Genomic DNA, 20,596 nt, shown 5'->3' with positions numbered 1-20,596 from the left:
AGAATGCTGCTTACGAATTCTATATTTATTATAGGAAGTGCTCGTCCAATTTCAACTGCATCTGACAGTCCTGAATTAGGACATGACCGAGCATCCTTAGGAGAGAGTACATCTTCAATGTTTGAGGTAAGTCAATAGACACACTATAAAAATGTCAGATATATCTATGACAATATAGCTAGTTCATATAGGACAAGACGAGATAGGCATGTAGTCTGTGGGTTCCCATCCTGTGTGCTGATACTCTTAGCTTTGTTTGATGCCAGTTAAGGCTAATTTGCCGATCGGATTGTGATTTCTTTGAAATTTGTAACTATATGTTTCAATGCTTTCTAAATGCACAATGAAATGCTCATCATTCAAATGTCTAAAACTTGTATTGCACAATCTAAACATTTTATGTATACTACTTCATTTATATCCATGTATTCAAAATGTAAACACATTTTCACCATCTGTTCTTCCACAGAAAGGTAAAATAGTTTAACTTTTCCTGCAAATCACAAATTTACACAAAAGTCTACATAGAACCTCATAATTATACTTTCATATTTCACCCTCCTTTCAAATTTTGCTATACTGATTTCACACATAAAAATACATTAACTATTTCATTTTATTTAAGAAAGAAACATTTCAATGACCATATTACACACCAAAAATAGTCCAACTTGTTTGTGTTTGTTAGAAATAAAGCATTTATATGATCATGTTGCATACCTAAAATATCTTGACTATTTTGTTTAAGAATAAAACGTTTAAATGACCATGTATTTGATTTCCAGGTTCATGCTATGTCACCAGAATCTATAGGTAGAGGTGTAAGCAATTACACATACCAAAGTTCAAAGTGGCCCGTATAAACCACAGGTCATCATTTTATCATCCTATTGCTTGCCTCCTCAATGTGCTTTTGTAGTTGACTTTTTGTTTTTTATGTTGTCCTATCATTTCAATGGAAATCGTGCATTAATATGTCAACCTTTTTTTAAAGAAGATAATACATTGTTTTAAAATTGCATGTGAACGTAAATTATCGTGTACCTATTTTGTAGAGTAGAAATTCGTTATATAGGCCAACCCAAAATTCATATGTTCATATAAAGGTATTCATTTTATTTAGTTAAATGTTTTCTAACGGAAATCAAGATATTGTGTATGTTTTCTAGTGATTGGTCAAATCTTTCCAGATTATGTCAGCTGTTCTAAAAATGAATAGTACCTTTATATTAGAAGTTTAGAAGTTGAAATTAAAATTATTCAACAGAAATCTAGACTATGGATTCATTTATTTTCATGGATACCAATTTTTGTGGATTAAGAAATTTTGTATTTTTCGTGGAAATTTGAATTCATGGTTTAGCAAAAGTCTGTATTCAAGCCTATAGAAAGATTGGGATTCGTTGAACATTTAAATTTGTGGTTTACCGATACCCACAATATCCGCGAAACTTGGTATCCCATGAATAATAATGCATCCATAGTATTCCAGAAGGAGGCAGTTAAGATTTGAATAGACATCAACTTTTTACTGAAATAATAAAGAATATAATTGGACTAGATTTGACCACAAAGGAGACAGATGTCTGGTTTTTGTGCTGTTATATAATAATGATTTAGTAACCACAAGTTCCTCAATGTAATTTTCCCTGAACGTCAATATACAGAGGCATATCAATCCCAGCATGCCTTTTTTCTCCCTCACTATTTCAGCATGAACACAGCATGTTGTTATCATATACAAATTTCATTTTACTTAGTATATATGTTTATCCTCCTCCATATATTTTATTTTAACTCTATACTTTATTATAATTTGTTAGTACCAGGGTTTTTAAAACTATGGTGCTAGATAAAATTTTTTAATTAGGCAACAAAACCAAACCTTGTACCTTCTCGTCAGGCAACAAAACCAAACCTAGGTAATTTTAATGGGAAGGTACAGGGACACATAGATATTACTTAGTACTTGTGTCAATGTCTTTGTCAGTTTGCATCACACATTGATATTCCGCAGCTGGACAGAATTCAACCAAACTGCCTTCAACATGGAGCCTTGGTTCACACCGAACACCAAGCTATAAAGGTCCTCAAAATGACGTGTGTAAAAAAATTCAAACAGGAAAACCAACGGTCTAATCTATATAAAAAACGAGTAACGAGAAACACTTAAGAACCACATCAAAAAACGACAACCACTAATCAGGTTCCTGACTTAGGACAGGTGCAAACAAATGAAGCGGGTTTAAACGTTTTAACAGGTGCCAACCTTCACCCTGACCTGAAATAGTAGTGTAACATTACAACATAGAAAGACACTATAAAATACATGACCATTTTTATATTATTTCCAGACGGCAGGCAACATATTTCTAACTTGGAATCAAATCATATGATAACATCTTTTAAAGTAGATATGGAATATACGTCAATGAGACAATAACCCAGTGATAATGTACTTGACCTGAGTGTTTGAGGTCTAAGGATTGTTACCTGTGTCTAAGCATACAGTATTTAAAAGCAAAAAATTGTCCGTTATTAGTCAGAGTAGTGTGTCTGGGTAAGATGCCCCATAGAGAGCCCTTGTCCGATAGCATACTAAATACCAAATTATCTTGTACAAAGCAGGGTTCATATTCCTATCAATCAACATATCTATTTGAACATGGTTGAGAGTCCATCTATGTTGAAAAATAAGCTGTTTCTATTGCATATTAATGCACATAAGCCATAGTATGATACCAGACCAAAACTGTGATCGGCTACATAGTATTAAAGGATAAATTATGCAATAAATTAACAATTTAACCCTGTTTTTAAAGCTCTTTTCTTCTTTAAAAAAAACTTATCTCTGTGTTTGACAAGGCAACTGGTGGTAGACCTAACACTACCTTGTCAGCTTATATTAATATTTGGAAATATAAGGAAAGTGTGAATAGAATCTCATCTCATCTTACCATAAAAAAACAATAAAATTATTGGTTTCCCCTTTTATGCCTGGCCAGATTTCAGGGTAGACCAGGGAGGTAGATTTTTATGCCCCTGCTGTCACTGGAGGGGGCATTAAGTGTTACCCTTGTCATCTGTAACAGATCAAGTTCGAATTTGGGGGGCGTCACTTTTACTGTTCTTGAGTTATGCCCCTTTATAATGATCTATGCAAGCAGGGGCATCATCTGTTTTCCATGGACACATTCTTCATTTATTTTTCAGGATTTGATATTGAAAAAATATAGAAAGTAAACTGCTTTTTACAGCTTTCTGACAAAGCAATTTCATTCACCATCTTAGCTGCAAATATTTATCTTTATGATTTCAAAACAAAGCTTAGGCCTTCTGAGAATGACTTCCTATAACTTGTGAACATATAGCTGATACACAAATGTAATTTACATAAGAATAGCACATTTTTGTAGGCCTGGCTGGGGTAGGGGGAAACAAACTTTTTTGCTCCATATTAATGCATTATATAATTTGTTCTTTCTTTCAAATTAGGCAATGATTTTTTTATTCATCAAACATCAAATTAAATAACTATATGTTTAAAAATGAATTGTATTTATAATGCAATGTATAGCAATGCATTGATAAATAAAACTTCAGAATTTACTTGATTTTTTTTTTTTTTTTTCTTCTTTTTTTCTTTTAACATGTTTAAGTATAAGCAAGAAAAATTTGCACAGTACTAAATGAAGGGGATTTTTGAACATGAATCAATTTGGTAACAGTAACTTTTCTTCTTTCGTAGTCGGAATCTGAAGCATGACAGATATAAACACAGTATCCTGAGTACGTATGCTTCTGTGCAGCTTAAATCTCTGCCATTTCTTTCTTTACATTGGCAAATCACATCTTTTGGGATTTTATTATTCAAGGGGACGCACAATGAGGATGTAATACATCTCTACATGTTGATTTTCATCAAATTTATGATAATGTAATATTTGTGTTCATGTTTGTATGTTTCAACCTAACTATTGTATACGGTATTACCTCAATATATTTTACTTTTAATTCATACATTTGACTCTTTAGGAATAATATTTGATATAGTTAACTCAAAAAGCTCACACTCTTTGAGTGGGGGCTATATTGCATTCACCTTGTCCATCCATCTGTCTATCCTTCAGTTGATCAGTTTACTGTCAAAAAAATATTTCTGTCACACTTTTTTAAGTACTACTGTACACTATGACTTCATATTTGGTCAGCAGCTTGACAGTGATGAGTTGTAATGAGTGTTACCACTCTTTTGGCTGTGAGAAACCTACTTCCTGTTTGCTGATACTTTAAGTTGTGGATGTTTAGCATGAAAACACATGCATTCTTGTTGACAACTGGGATGGGCAAGCAACTTCTCTAAAGAGCTGTATTATTATACTGTGTTTGAAAAATGATTCACAGTATTCCAAAAGGTTATAGTTCAGGTTTAAATCATCAGCAGAATGCATTGCTAAGTAGAGAATTTCAAGCAAAGAATTATTATCAAGTTTTTATACGCCCGTTTACGGGACGTATTATGGTATACCGTTGTCCGTCTGTCCGTCCGTCCGTCTGTCCGTCCGTCGTCAACATGTCGGACATTAACTCAACATCGCTTTAACCAATTTGCATAAAACTTTGGTGAATTGTTTATATTTATTGACGTAAGCTCCCTTTCGTTTTTTATAAATTTTAGATTTTACGTTTCCGAGTTATGGGGTTTTATTCATTAAAAAAAGGGGGATTTTCCAGTTTTCTGACAATAACTCAAGAATGCTTTCACCAACTTGCAAGAAATTGTGGTGAATTGTTTATATCTATTGACATGAGCTCCCTTTCAATTTTTATAAATTTTAGATTTTACGTTTCCGAGTTACAGGGTTTTATTAAAAAAAAAGGGGGATTTTCCAGTTTTCAGACAAAAACTCAAAAATGCTTTCAGCAGTTCTTATGAAACTTTGGTGAATTGTTTATATCTATTGATGTAAGCTCCCTTTAGAATTTTATAAATTTTACATTTTACATTTCTGAGTTACGGGGTTTTATTCATTAAAAAAGGGGGATTTTCCAGTTTTCTGACAATAACTCAAGAATGCTTTCACCAACTTGCAAGAAATTGTGGTGAATTGTTTATATCTATTGACATGAGCTCCCTTTCGATTTTGATAAATTTTAGATTTTACGTTTCCGAGTTACAGGGTTTTATTAAAAAAAAAGGGGGATTTTCCAGTTTTCAGACAAAAACTCAAAAATGCTTTCAGCAGTTCTTATGAAACTTTGGTGAATTGTTTATATCTATTGATGTAAGCTCCCTTTAGAATTTTATAAATTTTACATTTTACATTTCTGAGTTGTGGGGTTTTATTCATTAAAAAAGGGGGATTTTCCAGTTTTCTGACAATAACTCAAAAATGCTGTCAGCAATTCTCATGAAACTTTGGTGAATTGTTTATATCTATTGATGTAAGCTCCCTTTTGATTTTCATAAATTTCTAATATGACATTGAGAATTAATTGAACTTTATTTGTTTATAGTCTGACAACAGATTTACTAAGTATTGCGCAACAGCACAGTGTATTGCACAACAGCAAGAAATCTTTAATTGAATATAAATTCAATTCATATAACCAATTTCAAGTTCTTTGACTACATTTATTCAGAAACCTGTAATATGTCAAATATTTAATTACAATCCAAATTCAGACCTGTATCAAGTTTGAATATTGTGTCCATTTTTGCCCCAACCGTTCAGGGTTGGACCTCTGCGGGCGTATCCAGCTGCGCTCAGCGAAGCAGTTTATTATGAATGTTCTGATTTTTCAGTTTATATTGAAATATGGACCTATAAGTTAAGTAATTCATCTCTATTTAAGAAAAATGACAGGTTTTGATTGGTTCAATACAGTCAATAAAATAAGCCAAATACCAGGCTGTTTTTAAACATAAATAGTGGAAAGAATAAGACAGATACAAAGTCTTCATTCTCCATTGTAGAACAATAAATATTACTTTGTATGATATGTGGACTTCTGAATTGAAAAAGAAAAAACAAACTTTCTGTCATTTTATTTTAAATGTAACATCAGCTTTTTAAAGTCAAATACAAACAAAAATAACTGATCCACTCTGCATGGCTTTTCTACCTTAAACAACTTTGTCAAAGGTTTTAACCATAGCTTCCTTCTTCCACCTAGTGAAATTAAGAATTTCTGTATTAACCATACAGAAATGTAAACAACAGTCTTGATTGCTTGTATAGTTGTATGTGATCATATTTGGTTTGTAATGTTACAGGGCTCAAACGGGGATTAAAATCTTATCTTATCCTTTAGTACAAAGGAAACCAAGTTCTTTCATATATTTTTGTAAATTTGTTTTCAAAATCACTATCTTCTAGCTGATTTAGCTATAACTTGCTTCTTTGCTGAATACTTTATAATCATGATGTAAGATTTAAAAATGAATATTATAAATAATCAACCGCCTCAGTGGTCTCGTAGTAGCGTGTTCACCTCGAGTGGGGGAGGTTGTGTCAGAATAATGTGTACGGGTAATGTGACATGTCTTGCTGCGGACTGTTACCTTGTGAACTAGCACGTTAAAAATCCGGCTCAGCATGTCGGTCTAGTACGAAGCAGGTTTAATATTCATTTTACATTAACATGTTCTTGTCCTGAATATGCTTATTAATTTGCCACTGGACGTTAAGCAGCCATCCATCATCATTTATAAATAATCTTTTGAATAATTATTTTTTGATATTCTGACCTTGTTAGTTGAGTAATCAACTCCATCCCTAAAAATATCCATAAATGTTAATCTTGAACACCAACCATAAAAATTAATTTTGTCTTTCATATGAATTTGTATCAGATGAAACTCGCAGTTGACCAAATATTTTCTGGCATTTTCAATGTTATCATAAAGGGGAAATGTTGACAGAGTAAAGGACGACTGACTTATCGATAATACTTTCATAAGAGTGTGCAGATTATCTATGGAAAAACATTTTATTTTTCAATTCTGAACTAAATACTAAATAATAAAGAATATTCATGTTTATTTCAAAAGAGAGAAGAAATTTTCTTTACAATGTCATTATAAATGAAGGCCACAATTTCACTGATGATGAAATTGTAAAAAGCCTGTATATGATAAAAAAAAGTTCTAATGTATGTTTTCAACTTTAATTAGACTGTCTAGAGTGTTTTCAAAATATTGTTAATTGAAAATATTAAAGCCCACATGAAAATTGTGGGTGAATATAATGTAGTGTAGCCTATTTAACTGTTTCATTTTAGAAAGGAGAAGGTATGATAAGACATATTAATAATTTTTTTCTGAAATGATTTACATTTTTAAAAGAAAGAGAACAACTTAATAACAAAATTTGTTTACTTTTTTTGCAGGATTGCTATGAAATTGCCGGTACACGTCTTTCATTTACTTCCTCCAATAGCAGTGGTATTGGTACGCCACCTGGAGGCAGTACATCAGATGATCCAAGGACAGATAACGATGCTGAATTTGAATGTTCACGACTATGAAATCCAAACTGCCATATTGTGGTATTTGCTTTAAATGGCTGCTTCTTTCAAGTGGAGGTTATCTGCTGAAGCAATGCAATAACTGAATGTGTGTTTGATCAAATCAGTTTGTCGTGTGTTTTTTTTTCTTTATTTTTTTCTCAGGAATTTATGTTCTCAACATTGAGATCCTTCTGTCACTGAGGGTTTTCTAAGCAATCCGAACAAAAATTATTAAATGTCAGATCTGGATGTGAAATTTGTGTTTGGTTTATTTGAAGTGATAACTGATTTGTGTTAATGTATTAAATAAATATTATAAAATCAGGTGTAAAATGGCATGTCAGATTATTTAAAAATCAGTATCTGTACTAATTGTTCAAAAAATCAAAAATTGTGCACTTTGTGTTACTGTTGTAACTTTCATCATTAAATGATTGAATAAATTCTTAAAATTTCATCCCAACACACTCCAGCATTTATTTCTTTCTATATACTCATTATAGATTGTGCCAGTGGTTAGTGATTTTGAAATTGCTACAGTTGGAAAGAACTAGATTTTTTTTTAAAATTTCTTCAAGTTTACACATATACGTGTCATTCTTATATTTCGTGTTTGCCACTGCTAGTCGTTTTTGACTAGACGGTGAAAGGTCACATTGGATATTGGTTACAGAAAAGCTGATAAAAAGTCCTTCCGTACCCTATTATAAATGGTAGCGTTTGGTAATTAAAGTTTAAAAATATGCAAACATAAAAAAAAATTGAAAATATTAAAAAAAAAAACATCTTGCTGGCACTGTTTAAAAATGATATCAGATAATCTAGGAAAGCTTTTTTGTATAGCCTCAGAATTTACTGTTATAAATTCTGTATTTTTAGGACTCTGTATGAATCCTGTTTTTCTTGATTAAAAAAATTCACCTCAGTGTGGGTTTGTTTTGTTTCATTCTCTAGTCAACATTGTTAATATTTTTCTGTTGAATTTCCAAGGAAATGTAATAGAATGATAATTAGGTTCGAGGTTATTTCAAAAATAGTTCAAATTTAAATGATTTAAAAAAAATTAAATGTGCACCAATTAAGGCTTTCCTGTTTATAAAAGTTCATCTCCTTTTATTTATATAAAATCATGTTTTGACATACTGTGATTTGATAATTCAGTATTGAAGAATTCCATTGGACAAGAAATACAAATTTGGCTTCCTTGTGATAAAGTGTACTACAATTTGCCTTTTCAGAAAATAATGCATTCTGGGTAATGTCATTAAACTGATTGGCTAACAACATCCTAAACAAAGGAAATTCAAATAATGACGTGACCTTATTTTCATTTTGGGCGAAAACAATGAAATTACCCATAATCCTTTAGTTTTTGAAAAGTCAAATTGGTTTGATGTGTAGACTTTGATACACTATTGCTATATTCTGTGTGTATGTGTCTGTTTGGAGCATTCTACAACCATTTACTTATGGTAACTGCCTTCATTTGTGATATTTTATTTTGTAAAATATAATATAATTTTATTAATTGTAGACATAAGTATTGGCATTAGTGTATATATAAACGTATATAACAATTTCTGTATATATAATTTATTGTACATAGCTTGTCTCCTGTGTAAAGACTTGGATCTTGCCAAAGCTATCAAATGTTTTGCTATAATGCCAAAAAAGCTTTGTTTTTTTTTATAAAACCAATTATTTGTTAAGTATTTATTGCTGTCATTCGGCTCTACAATCAGTAGTTGTTTATATCACGGCTTATTGTTAATGTTATTGTTGTCGGCTTCACCATCATATCTCATATTACACGTGTGGAATTATTTATACGGTTGCCATGAAATTTATTTTTACTCTTGTCATGGTATTATTGTAAAAATAGGTGAAGTTTGTTTCTGTCATAAGGAGTACAACACAAGAGAACTTTATTTACTGAGCTTTGCATCTAATTTTAAGGGTTTTTTCCTAATTTTCACTGAATCATCAAAGTTTTTGTTGTTTCCATATTAAGACATAATTGCTTACTTCAGAGTCTACAATACAATGAAAGATAATAGATTTCTTGTAATAGTTGCTTAGATAGTTAAGGGAGAAAACCCATTAAGTCAATAAAGTGTTTGTAATAGTTTGTTTCATTAATATTTTTTAAGCATTAAAATGAAACAGATTTAATCTGTGTTAATAAGAAGCTTACAATATATTAAGGAAAATGTTTTAACACAAACGTTCCAGTGATTTTAATTAGTTATCTCCCTTTACATACTTTTCTTCCACTTTAAAATGGTCATGATTTCACCTGTAAAAAAGGAATGATCAAGATACCCAATTATATCATTTGGACACTCCTGTCACATGATATGAGTACTCTCTTTTCAGAAACACACTTTACAATTGTCATACAATTTATATCTTGCAGAAATGATTATATGGAATAAATTAATGAAAAAATATACCCTAGGCCTTAAATGAAATGCTTATGTATTTGGTACACAGAATATATATGTCCATGCATATTCTCTCAAGTATACAAATTCTAACATACAAAGTATTAGAATTGAATTTAAACCAGATATAATCATCCTCTGCATTTATAACTTCATCTTTGATATAGGAGGCCAGTTACACACATGTACGACTGCATTTATACATACAGTTTGTCCCAGAACTAGTGCAATGATCATGTAATTAGTGTATATATGTGTGTGAAAGTATGGCAAGAGTTTCATCTCTACTCTCAACAATACCGTTGACACATGTACCCTTACAGTGATGGTTTTTATTGTACATTTTATTTAGTATTTATAAATTTTAACTGATATTATAATTTTATGAAGTAATTTGTATTAAAGAATTTTTATGAATTTAAATATCAATACATTTCCTTATAATACTTTCATTGTTCAACATAATTGTTAACTTGTGTGTCACATTTTTTTCTAGCATTTCAGAATCCCAATTTCTCAAATAAAGATCTGAGATAACCTGAATATTTTTATTGTTAATATGAAAACTGTAACTCGTCAACAAGCATAACCTACAAATGGATCCCAATATTCTCATCAGTTGTTTCAGCTATTGGAAACATTCATTAACTGAAAGAATATTTCAAATTATTTAGTATTCAAATGATATATTAGACCTTAACTATCCTACAATGATTTTATATCACAATACCAGTAATAATGTAAAAAAATAATCAAAACAGACTGTTTTCTTTTTGGTACTGCACAAAATATAAAATGATCAAAGAAGACTTCAGTAGCTTAAAAATTACATTATGAACTGACCCTATACTGGCATAGTAAATGTTGGCTCAAGACACACCAGAGTACTTTTACATGTTAGCAAGTATAGATGTTGTTAAACAAATCACTGGTCTTTTATATTTTTTCAGATACTAACACATTTTATATGTGTTTAAAGCCTTAAATAAGTAGTGACAACAATGTTAAGATAAGATCAAATTTGACTCTTTAGCAGATCATGAAGCTCCTCAACTGGAGTGATGTGTCCTTACATTAAACTTATAGATCATTGTGAACATTCTGGCAACAGCACCCTTGTTAGATAAACATCATTCACTGATTAAATTAATAAGTCAAACCTGCTATTTAAGTCAACTTTATTAAAATCTGCCTCTTATTGTCCCAATGTATTAATATATATACATTTTAAACCTCAATTTAAAGGACATTGTTATAAGGTCAGAAATGTCTGGTCCCAATATTACCTTTGTAAACAGGTTTGACTGTACTTTGCTCAAGTTTTACCACAACATCACAACATTGTCATTCAACATTAAAATAACTGGTTAAATGTTTAGGTGAAGTAAATATTAATGGCTATTCATAACTCAACTTTTGTATTGTCATTAGGTCAATAATTTAAAGTTGTACATTAGTAAATCCATTCTTCAGTTGTTAGATTTTCTGATTTGCTTCTGGCTTTGGATAGTTTGGCCAAAAAAATATATGTGAATTTCCTGTTTCCCTTCATACAAAAGTAAGGTTTGGAAGGTTAGTTTCATATTAAAAAAATCCTTAAAAAATGTTTCCTCCAAGTCTGATCCAAATTTACACTATACTCCATTTAATTTGCATCTGTTCAATAGAACTTTAAGAATTTTTAATGTTTGACAGCTTTTACTAAGATTTGGGTTAATTTTATTACAAATTGGACTACATGGTCAATGGAAATCAGATTCTATTGACACAAAAAATTATTTCTTAAATTTTTCATTTGTTTTTTTTGCAAGGCAACTACCAGTAAATGGTTAAGGGTCAGGTGGGAGACAGGAAACACACACATATTTTTGTTGGCCTTTTACATAAAATGATTGCCAAGTGATGCATATCTGTATTATTTGAAGTTGTAAGGGTATATGTTGTCAGTAAATGAACCATTAAAACCTGTGATATAACATGTACTGTAATTACCTCCCTTTATTGAATCTCTCTGTCATTTTATGAATGAATTATAATGCTAGATAGCTTTGGGTCTGTGTTAACAGCTTGTGTTGTTTACTTTTTATAACAAAGAAGTTGTACATGTATGTGCAAGTGGACAATGAAACTTCAAAAAAATAAAATTGCATAACTTTCTTTTGTTATTGTTATTATGCCTATCAAAAGAGGTAGTAGTTTCTGTAGCCAATTATAGCAGGATGATTAGGTTTAAAAGAGGGACGAAAGATACCAGAGGGACAGTCAAACTCATAGATCGAAAACAAACTGACAACGCCATGGCCAAAAACAAAAAGACAAACAGACAAATAATAGTACAGATGACACAACATAGAAAACTAAAGACTAAGCAACACGAACCCCACCAAAAACTGGGTTTAATTTTATCCCTGGGTTTAATGACTTTGCAGTTCATTAAATAATGTTGTGTTTCTTCTACATCATTTAAAATAATAAGATAACCCAATTGTTACACATTACATGCTTCAAAAGGTTTTAAATTGAAATATTTATAAAGCCATACCAAATATTACATGGCAAAAATTGAAAAATTATGGGTCACTGTACATTCTTCAACAATTAGTAAAATGCATTTGGTACAGTCAGCTATAAAAGGTCTGACATAAAACCACTTGGAACATGGTAAGCACCACTGAATCATACAGATCAGCATTGTTACCAATAACTTCAAATACTGAAATATAGATAAAAATATCAACAAAGACAAGATTACTGAAATATAAATCAAAACACCAACAAAGACAAGATTACTGAAATATAGATCAAAACACCAACAAAGACAAGATTACAAATAACTTCAAATATTGAAATATAGATCAAAACATCAACAAAGACAAGATTACCAATAACTTCAAATACTGAAATATAGATCAAAACATCAACAAAGACAAGATTACTGAAATATAGATCAAAACACCAACAAAGACAAGATTACTGAAATATAGATCAGAACATCAACAAAGACAAGATTACCAATAACTTCAAATACTGAAATATAGATCAAAACATCAACTAAGACAAGATTACCAATAACTTCAAATACTGAAATATAGATCAAAACATCAACAAAGACAAGATTACCAATAATTTCAAATACTGAAATATAGATCAAAACATCAACAAAGACAAGATTACTGAAATATAGATCAAAACACCAACAAAGACAAGATTACTGAAATATAGATCAGAACATCAACAAAGACAAGATTACCAATAACTTCAAATACTGAAATATAGATCAAAACATCAACAAAGACAAGATTACTGAAATATAGATCAAAACACCAACAAAGACAAGATTACTGAAATATAGATCAAAACATCAACAAAGACAAGATTACCAATAACTTCAAATAGTGAAGTATAGATCAAAACAACAACAAAGACAATATTACCAATAACTTCAAATACTGAAATATAGATCAAAACATCAACAAAGACAAGATTACCAATAACTTCAAATACTGAAATATAGATCAAAACATCAACAAAGACAAGATTACCAATAACTTCAAATAGTGAAGTATAGATCAAAACATCAACAAAAACCAGGTTACCAATAACCTCAATTACTAAAATATAGATCAAAACATCAACAAAGGCAAGATTACCAATAACTTCAATTACTAAAATATAGATCAAAACATCAACAAAGATAAGATTACCAATAACTTCAAATACTGAAATATAGATCAAAACATCAACAAAGACAAGGTTACCAATAACCTCAGTTACTGAAATATAGATCAAAACATCAACAAAGACAAGATTACCAATAACTTCAAATACTGAAATATAGATCAAAACATCAACAAAGACAAGGTTACCAATAACCTCAATTACTGAAATATAGATCAAAACATCAACAAAGACAAGATTACCAATAACTTCAAAAACTGAAATATAGATCAAAACATCAACAAAGACCAGGTTACAAATAACTTCAATTACTGAAATATAGATCAAAACAACAACAAAGACAAGATTACCAATAACTTCAAATATTGAAATATAGATCCAAACATCAACAAAGACAAGATTACCAATAACTTCAAATACTGAAAAATAGATTAAAACAACAAACAAGACAAGATTACCAATAACTTCAAATACTGAAATATAGATCAAAACAACAACAAAGACAAGATTACAAATAACTTCAAATATTGAAATATAGATCAAAACATCAACAAAGACAAGATTACCAATAACTTCAAATACTAAAATATAGATTAAAACAACAAACAAGACAAGATTACCAATAACTTCAAATACTGAAATATAGATCAAAACAACAACAAAGACAAGATTACCAATAACTTCAAATATTGAAATATAGATCAAAACATCAACAAAGACAAGATAACCAATAACTTCAAATAGTGAAATATAGATCAAAACATCAACAAAGACAAGATTACCAATAACCTCAATTACTGAAATATAGATTAAAACATCAACAAAGACAAGATTACCAATAACTTCAAATATTGAAATATAGATCAAAACATCAACAAAGATAAGATTACCAATATCTTCAAATACTGAAATATAGATCAAAACATCAACAAAGACAAGATTACCAATAACCTCAATTACTGAAATATAGATCAAAACAACAACAAAGACAAGATTACCAATAACTTCAAATATTGAAATATAGATCAAAACATCAACAAAGACAAGATTACCAATAACCTCAATTACTGAAATATAGATTAAAACAACAAACAAGACAAGATTATCAATAACTTCAAATACTGAAATATAGATCAAAACAACAACAAAGACAAGATTACCAATAACTTCAAATATTGAAATATAGATCAAAACATCAACAAAGACAAGGTTACCAATAACCTCAATTACTGAAATATAGATCAAAACATCAACAAAGACAAGGTTACCAATAACTTCAAATATTGAAATATAGATTAAAACATCAACAAAGACAAGATTACCAATAACCTCAATTACTGAAATATAGATTAAAACAACAAACAAGACAAGATTAGCAATAACTTCAAATAGTGAAATATAGATTAAAACAACAAACAAGACAAGATAACCAATAACTTCAAATACTAAAATATAGATTAAAACAACAAACAAGACAAGATTACCAATAACTTCAAATAGTGAAGTATAGATCAAAACAACAACAAAGACAATATTACCAATAACCTCAATTACTGAAATATAGATCAAAACATCAACAAAGACAAGATTACCAATAACTTCAAATACTAAAATATAGATTAAAACAACAAACAAGACAAGATTACCAATAACTTCAAATACTGAAATATAGATCAAAACAACAACAAAGACAAGATTACCAATAACTTCAAATACTGAAATATAGATTAAAACAACAACCAAGACAAGATTACCAATAAGTAAACTTCAAATACTGAAATATAGATCAAAACATCAACAAAGATAAGATTGCCAATTACTTCAAATACTGAAATATAGATTAAAACAACAACCGAGACAAGATTACCAATAACATCAAATACTGAAATATAGATCAAAACATCAACAAAGACAAGATTACCAATAACTTCAAATACTGAAATATAGATTAAAACAACAACCAAGACAAGATTACCAATAACTTCAAATACTGAAATATAGATCAAAACATCAACAAAGATAAGATTACCAATAACTTCAAATACTGAAATATAGATTAAAACAACAACAAAGACAAGATTACCAATAACTTCAAATACTGAAATATAGATCAAAACATCAACAAAGACAAGATTACAAATAACTTCAAATAGTGAAATATAGATTAAAACATCAACAAAGACAAGATTACAAATAACTTCAAATAGTGAAATATAGATCAAAACATCAACAAAGACAAGATTACAAATAACTTCAAATAGTGAAATATAGATCAAAACAACAACCAAGACAAGATTACAAATAACTTCAAATAGTGAAATATAGATCAAAACAACAACCAAGACAAGATTACAAATAACTTCAAATAGTGAAGTATAGATCAAAACATCAACAAAAACCAGGTTACCAATAACTTCAAATACTGAAATATAGATTAAAACACCAACAAAGACAAGATTACAAATAACTTCAAATATTGAAATATAGATCAAAACATCAACAAAGACAAGATTACAAATAACTTCAAATAGTGAAATATAGATCAAAACAACAACCAAGACAAGATTACAAATAACTTCAAATACTGAAATATAGATCAAAACATCAACAAAGACAAGGTTACCAATAACCTCACTTACTGAAATATAGATCAAAACATCAACAAAGACAAGATTACCAATAACTTCAAATACTGAAATATAGATCAAAACATCAACAAAGACAAGGTTACCAATAACCTCAATTACTAAAATATAGATCAAAACAACAACAAAGACAAGATTACCAATAACTTCACATATTGAAATATAGATCAAAACATCAACAAAGACAAGATTACCAATAACTTCAAATACTGAAATATAGATTAAAACAACAAACAAGACAAGATTACCAATAACTTCAAATACTGAAATATAGATCAAAACAACAACAAAGACAAGATTACAAATAACTTCAAATATTGAAATATAGATCAAAACATCAACAAAGACAAGATTACCAATAACTTCAAAAACTAAAATATAGATTAAAACAACAAACAAGACAAGATTACCAATAACTTCAAATACTGAAATATAGATCAAAACAACAACAAAGACAAGATTACCAATAACTTCAAATAGTGAAATATAGATCAAAACATCAACAAAGACAAGATTACCAATAACCTCAATTATTGATATATAGATTAAAACATCAACAAAGACAAGATTACCAATAACTTCAAATATTGAAATATAGATCAAAACATCAACAAAGATAAGATTACCAATAACTTCAAATACTGAAATATAGATCAAAACATCAACAAAGACAAGATTACCAATAACCTCAATTACTGAAATATAGATTAAAACAACAAACAAGACAAGATTACCAATAACTTCAAATACTGAAATATAGATCAAAACAACAACAAAGACAAGATTACCAATAACTTCAAATATTGAAATATAGATCAAAACATCAACAAAGACAAGATTACCAATAACCTCAATTACTGAAATATAGATTAAAACAACAAACAAGACAAGATTATCAATAACTTCAAATACTGAAATATAGATCAAAACAACAACAAAGACAAGATTACCAATAACTTCAAATATTGAAATATAGATCAAAACATCAACAAAGACAAGATTACCAATAACTTCAAATATTGAAATATAGATGAAAACATCAACAAAGACAAGGTTACCAATAACTTCAAATACTGAAATATAGATTAAAACAACAACCAAGACAAGATTACCAATAACTTCAAATACTGAAATATAGATCAAAACATCAACAAAGACAAGATTACAAATAACTTCAAATAGTGAAATATAGATTAAAACATCAACAAAGACAAGATTACAAATAACTTCAAATAGTGAAATATAGATCAAAACATCAACAAAGACAAGATTACAAATAACTTCAAATAGTGAAATATAGATCAAAACAACAACCAAGACAAGATTACAAATAACTTCAAATAGTGAAATATAGATCAAAACAACAACCAAGACAAGATTACAAATAACTTCAAATAGTGCAGTATAGATCAAAACATCAACAAAGACAAGATTACAAATAACTTCAAATAGTGAAATATAGATCAAAACAACAACCAAGACAAGATTACAAATAACTTCAAATAGTGAAGTATAGATCAAAACATCAACAAAGACAAGATTACAAATAACTTCAAATAGTGAAATATAGATCAAAACATCAACAAAGACAAGATTACAAATAACTTCAAATAGTGAAATATAGATCAAAACAACAGCCAAGACAAGATTACAAATAACTTCAAATACTGAAATATAGATTAAAACAACAACAAAGATAAGATTACCAATAACTTCAAATACTGAAATATAGATCAAAACATCAACAAAGATAAGATTACCAATAACTTCAAATACTGAAATATAGATTAAAACAACAACAAAGATAAGATTACCAATAACTTCAAATACTGAAATATAGATCAAAACATCAACAAAGATAAGATTACCAATAACTTCAAATACTGAAATATAGATTAAAACAACAACAAAGACAAGATTACCAATAACTTCAAATACTGAAATATAGATCAAAACATCAACAAAGATAAGATTACCAATAACTTCAAATACTGAAATATAGATTAAAACAACAACCAAGACAAGATTACCAATAACTTCAAATACTGAAATATAGATCAAAACATCAACAAAGATAAGATTACCAATAACTTCAAATACTGAAATATAGATTAAAACATCAACAAAGATAAGATTACCAATAACTTCAAATACTGAAATATAGATCAAAACATCAACAAAGATAAGATTACCAATAACTTCAAATACTGAAATATAGATTAAAACAACAACAAAGACAAGATTACCAATAACTTCAAATACTGAAATATAGATCAAAACATCAACAAAGATAAGATTACCAATAACTTCAAATACTGAAATATAGATTAAAACAACAACCAAGACAAGATTACCAATAACTTCAAATACTGAAATATAGATCAAAACATCAACAAAGATAAGATTACCAATAACTTCAAATACTGAAATATAGATTAAAACAACAACAAAGACAAGATTACCAATAACTTCAAATACTGAAATATAGATCAAAACATCAACAAAGATAAGATTACCAATAACTTCAAATACTGAAATATAGATTAAAACAACAACCAAGACAAGATTACCAATAACCTCAATTACTGAAATATAGATTAAAACAACAAACAAGACAAGATTATCAATAACTTCAAATACTGAAATATAGATCAAAACAACAACAAAGACAAGATTACCAATAACTTCAAATATTGAAATATAGATCAAAACATCAACAAAGACAAGGTTACCAATAACCTCAATTACTGAAATATAGATCAAAACATCAACAAAGACAAGGTTACCAATAACTTCAAATATTGAAATATAGATTAAAACATCAACAAAGACAAGATTACCAATAACCTCAATTACTGAAATATAGATTAAAACAACAAACAAGACAAGATTAGCAATAACTTCAAATAGTGAAATATAGATTAAAACAACAAACAAGACAAGATAACCAATAACTTCAAATACTAAAATATAGATTAAAACAACAAACAAGACAAGATTACCAATAACTTCAAATAGTGAAGTATAGATCAAAACAACAACAAAGACAATATTACCAATAACCTCAATTACTGAAATATAGATCAAAACATCAACAAAGACAAGATTACCAATAACTTCAAATACTAAAATATAGATTAAAACAACAAACAAGACAAGATTACCAATAACTTCAAATACTGAAATATAGATCAAAACAACAACAAAGACAAGATTACCAATAACTTCAAATACTGAAATATAGATTAAAACAACAACCAAGACAAGATTACCAATAAGTAAACTTCAAATACTGAAATATAGATCAAAACATCAACAAAGATAAGATTGCCAATTACTTCAAATACTGAAATATAGATTAAAACAACAACCGAGACAAGATTACCAATAACATCAAATACTGAAATATAGATCAAAACATCAACAAAGACAAGATTACCAATAACTTCAAATACTGAAATATAGATTAAAACAACAACCAAGACAAGATTACCAATAACTTCAAATACTGAAATATAGATCAAAACATCAACAAAGATAAGATTACCAATAACTTCAAATACTGAAATATAGATTAAAACAACAACAAAGACAAGATTACCAATAACTTCAAATACTGAAATATAGATCAAAACATCAACAAAGACAAGATTACAAATAACTTCAAATAGTGAAATATAGATTAAAACATCAACAAAGACAAGATTACAAATAACTTCAAATAGTGAAATATAGATCAAAACATCAACAAAGACAAGATTACAAATAACTTCAAATAGTGAAATATAGATCAAAACAACAACCAAGACAAGATTACAAATAACTTCAAATAGTGAAATATAGATCAAAACAACAACCAAGACAAGATTACAAATAACTTCAAATAGTGAAGTATAGATCAAAACATCAACAAAAACCAGGTTACCAATAACTTCAAATACTGAAATATAGATTAAAACACCAACAAAGACAAGATTACAAATAACTTCAAATATTGAAATATAGATCAAAACATCAACAAAGACAAGATTACAAATAACTTCAAATAGTGAAATATAGATCAAAACAACAACCAAGACAAGATTACAAATAACTTCAAATACTGAAATATAGATCAAAACATCAACAAAGACAAGGTTACCAATAACCTCACTTACTGAAATATAGATCAAAACATCAACAAAGACAAGATTACCAATAACTTCAAATACTGAAATATAGATCAAAACATCAACAAAGACAAGGTTACCAATAACCTCAATTACTAAAATATAGATCAAAACAACAACAAAGACAAGATTACCAATAACTTCACAT

The 20,596-nt window shown here is 28.8% G+C and overlaps 1 protein-coding gene across 7 annotated transcripts in view; it reads left to right on the top strand.

Annotated features, from left to right (window-relative positions):
- The window catches only part of LOC127699180 (serine/threonine-protein kinase MRCK alpha-like), a 74,408-nt gene extending 62,295 nt beyond the window's left edge, over positions 1-12,113 (top strand). For 4 of the 7 annotated variants that reach the window (XM_052202922.1, XM_052202917.1, XM_052202920.1 and 1 more), the window contains 2 exons: positions 35-126; positions 7,393-12,113. In XM_052202922.1, the coding sequence (XP_052058882.1) occupies positions 35-126; positions 7,393-7,530 (230 nt within the window). In that variant the 3' untranslated portion in view covers positions 7,531-12,113. Of the gene's footprint in view, positions 1-34; positions 127-785; positions 871-3,748; positions 3,790-7,392 lie in introns of all 7 variants that reach the window. The other 3 variants (XM_052202919.1, XM_052202921.1, XM_052202918.1) reach the window with 3 other exon arrangements.
- Positions 12,114-20,596: the final 8,483 nt, after the last annotated feature.

Source organism: Mytilus californianus, unplaced genomic scaffold (assembly GCF_021869535.1).
Source record: "Mytilus californianus isolate M0D057914Y unplaced genomic scaffold, xbMytCali1.0.p SCAF_4, whole genome shotgun sequence".
NCBI lineage: Eukaryota > Metazoa > Mollusca > Bivalvia > Mytilida > Mytilidae > Mytilus > Mytilus californianus.
This window is presented reverse-complemented; position numbering and strand designations above follow the sequence as displayed.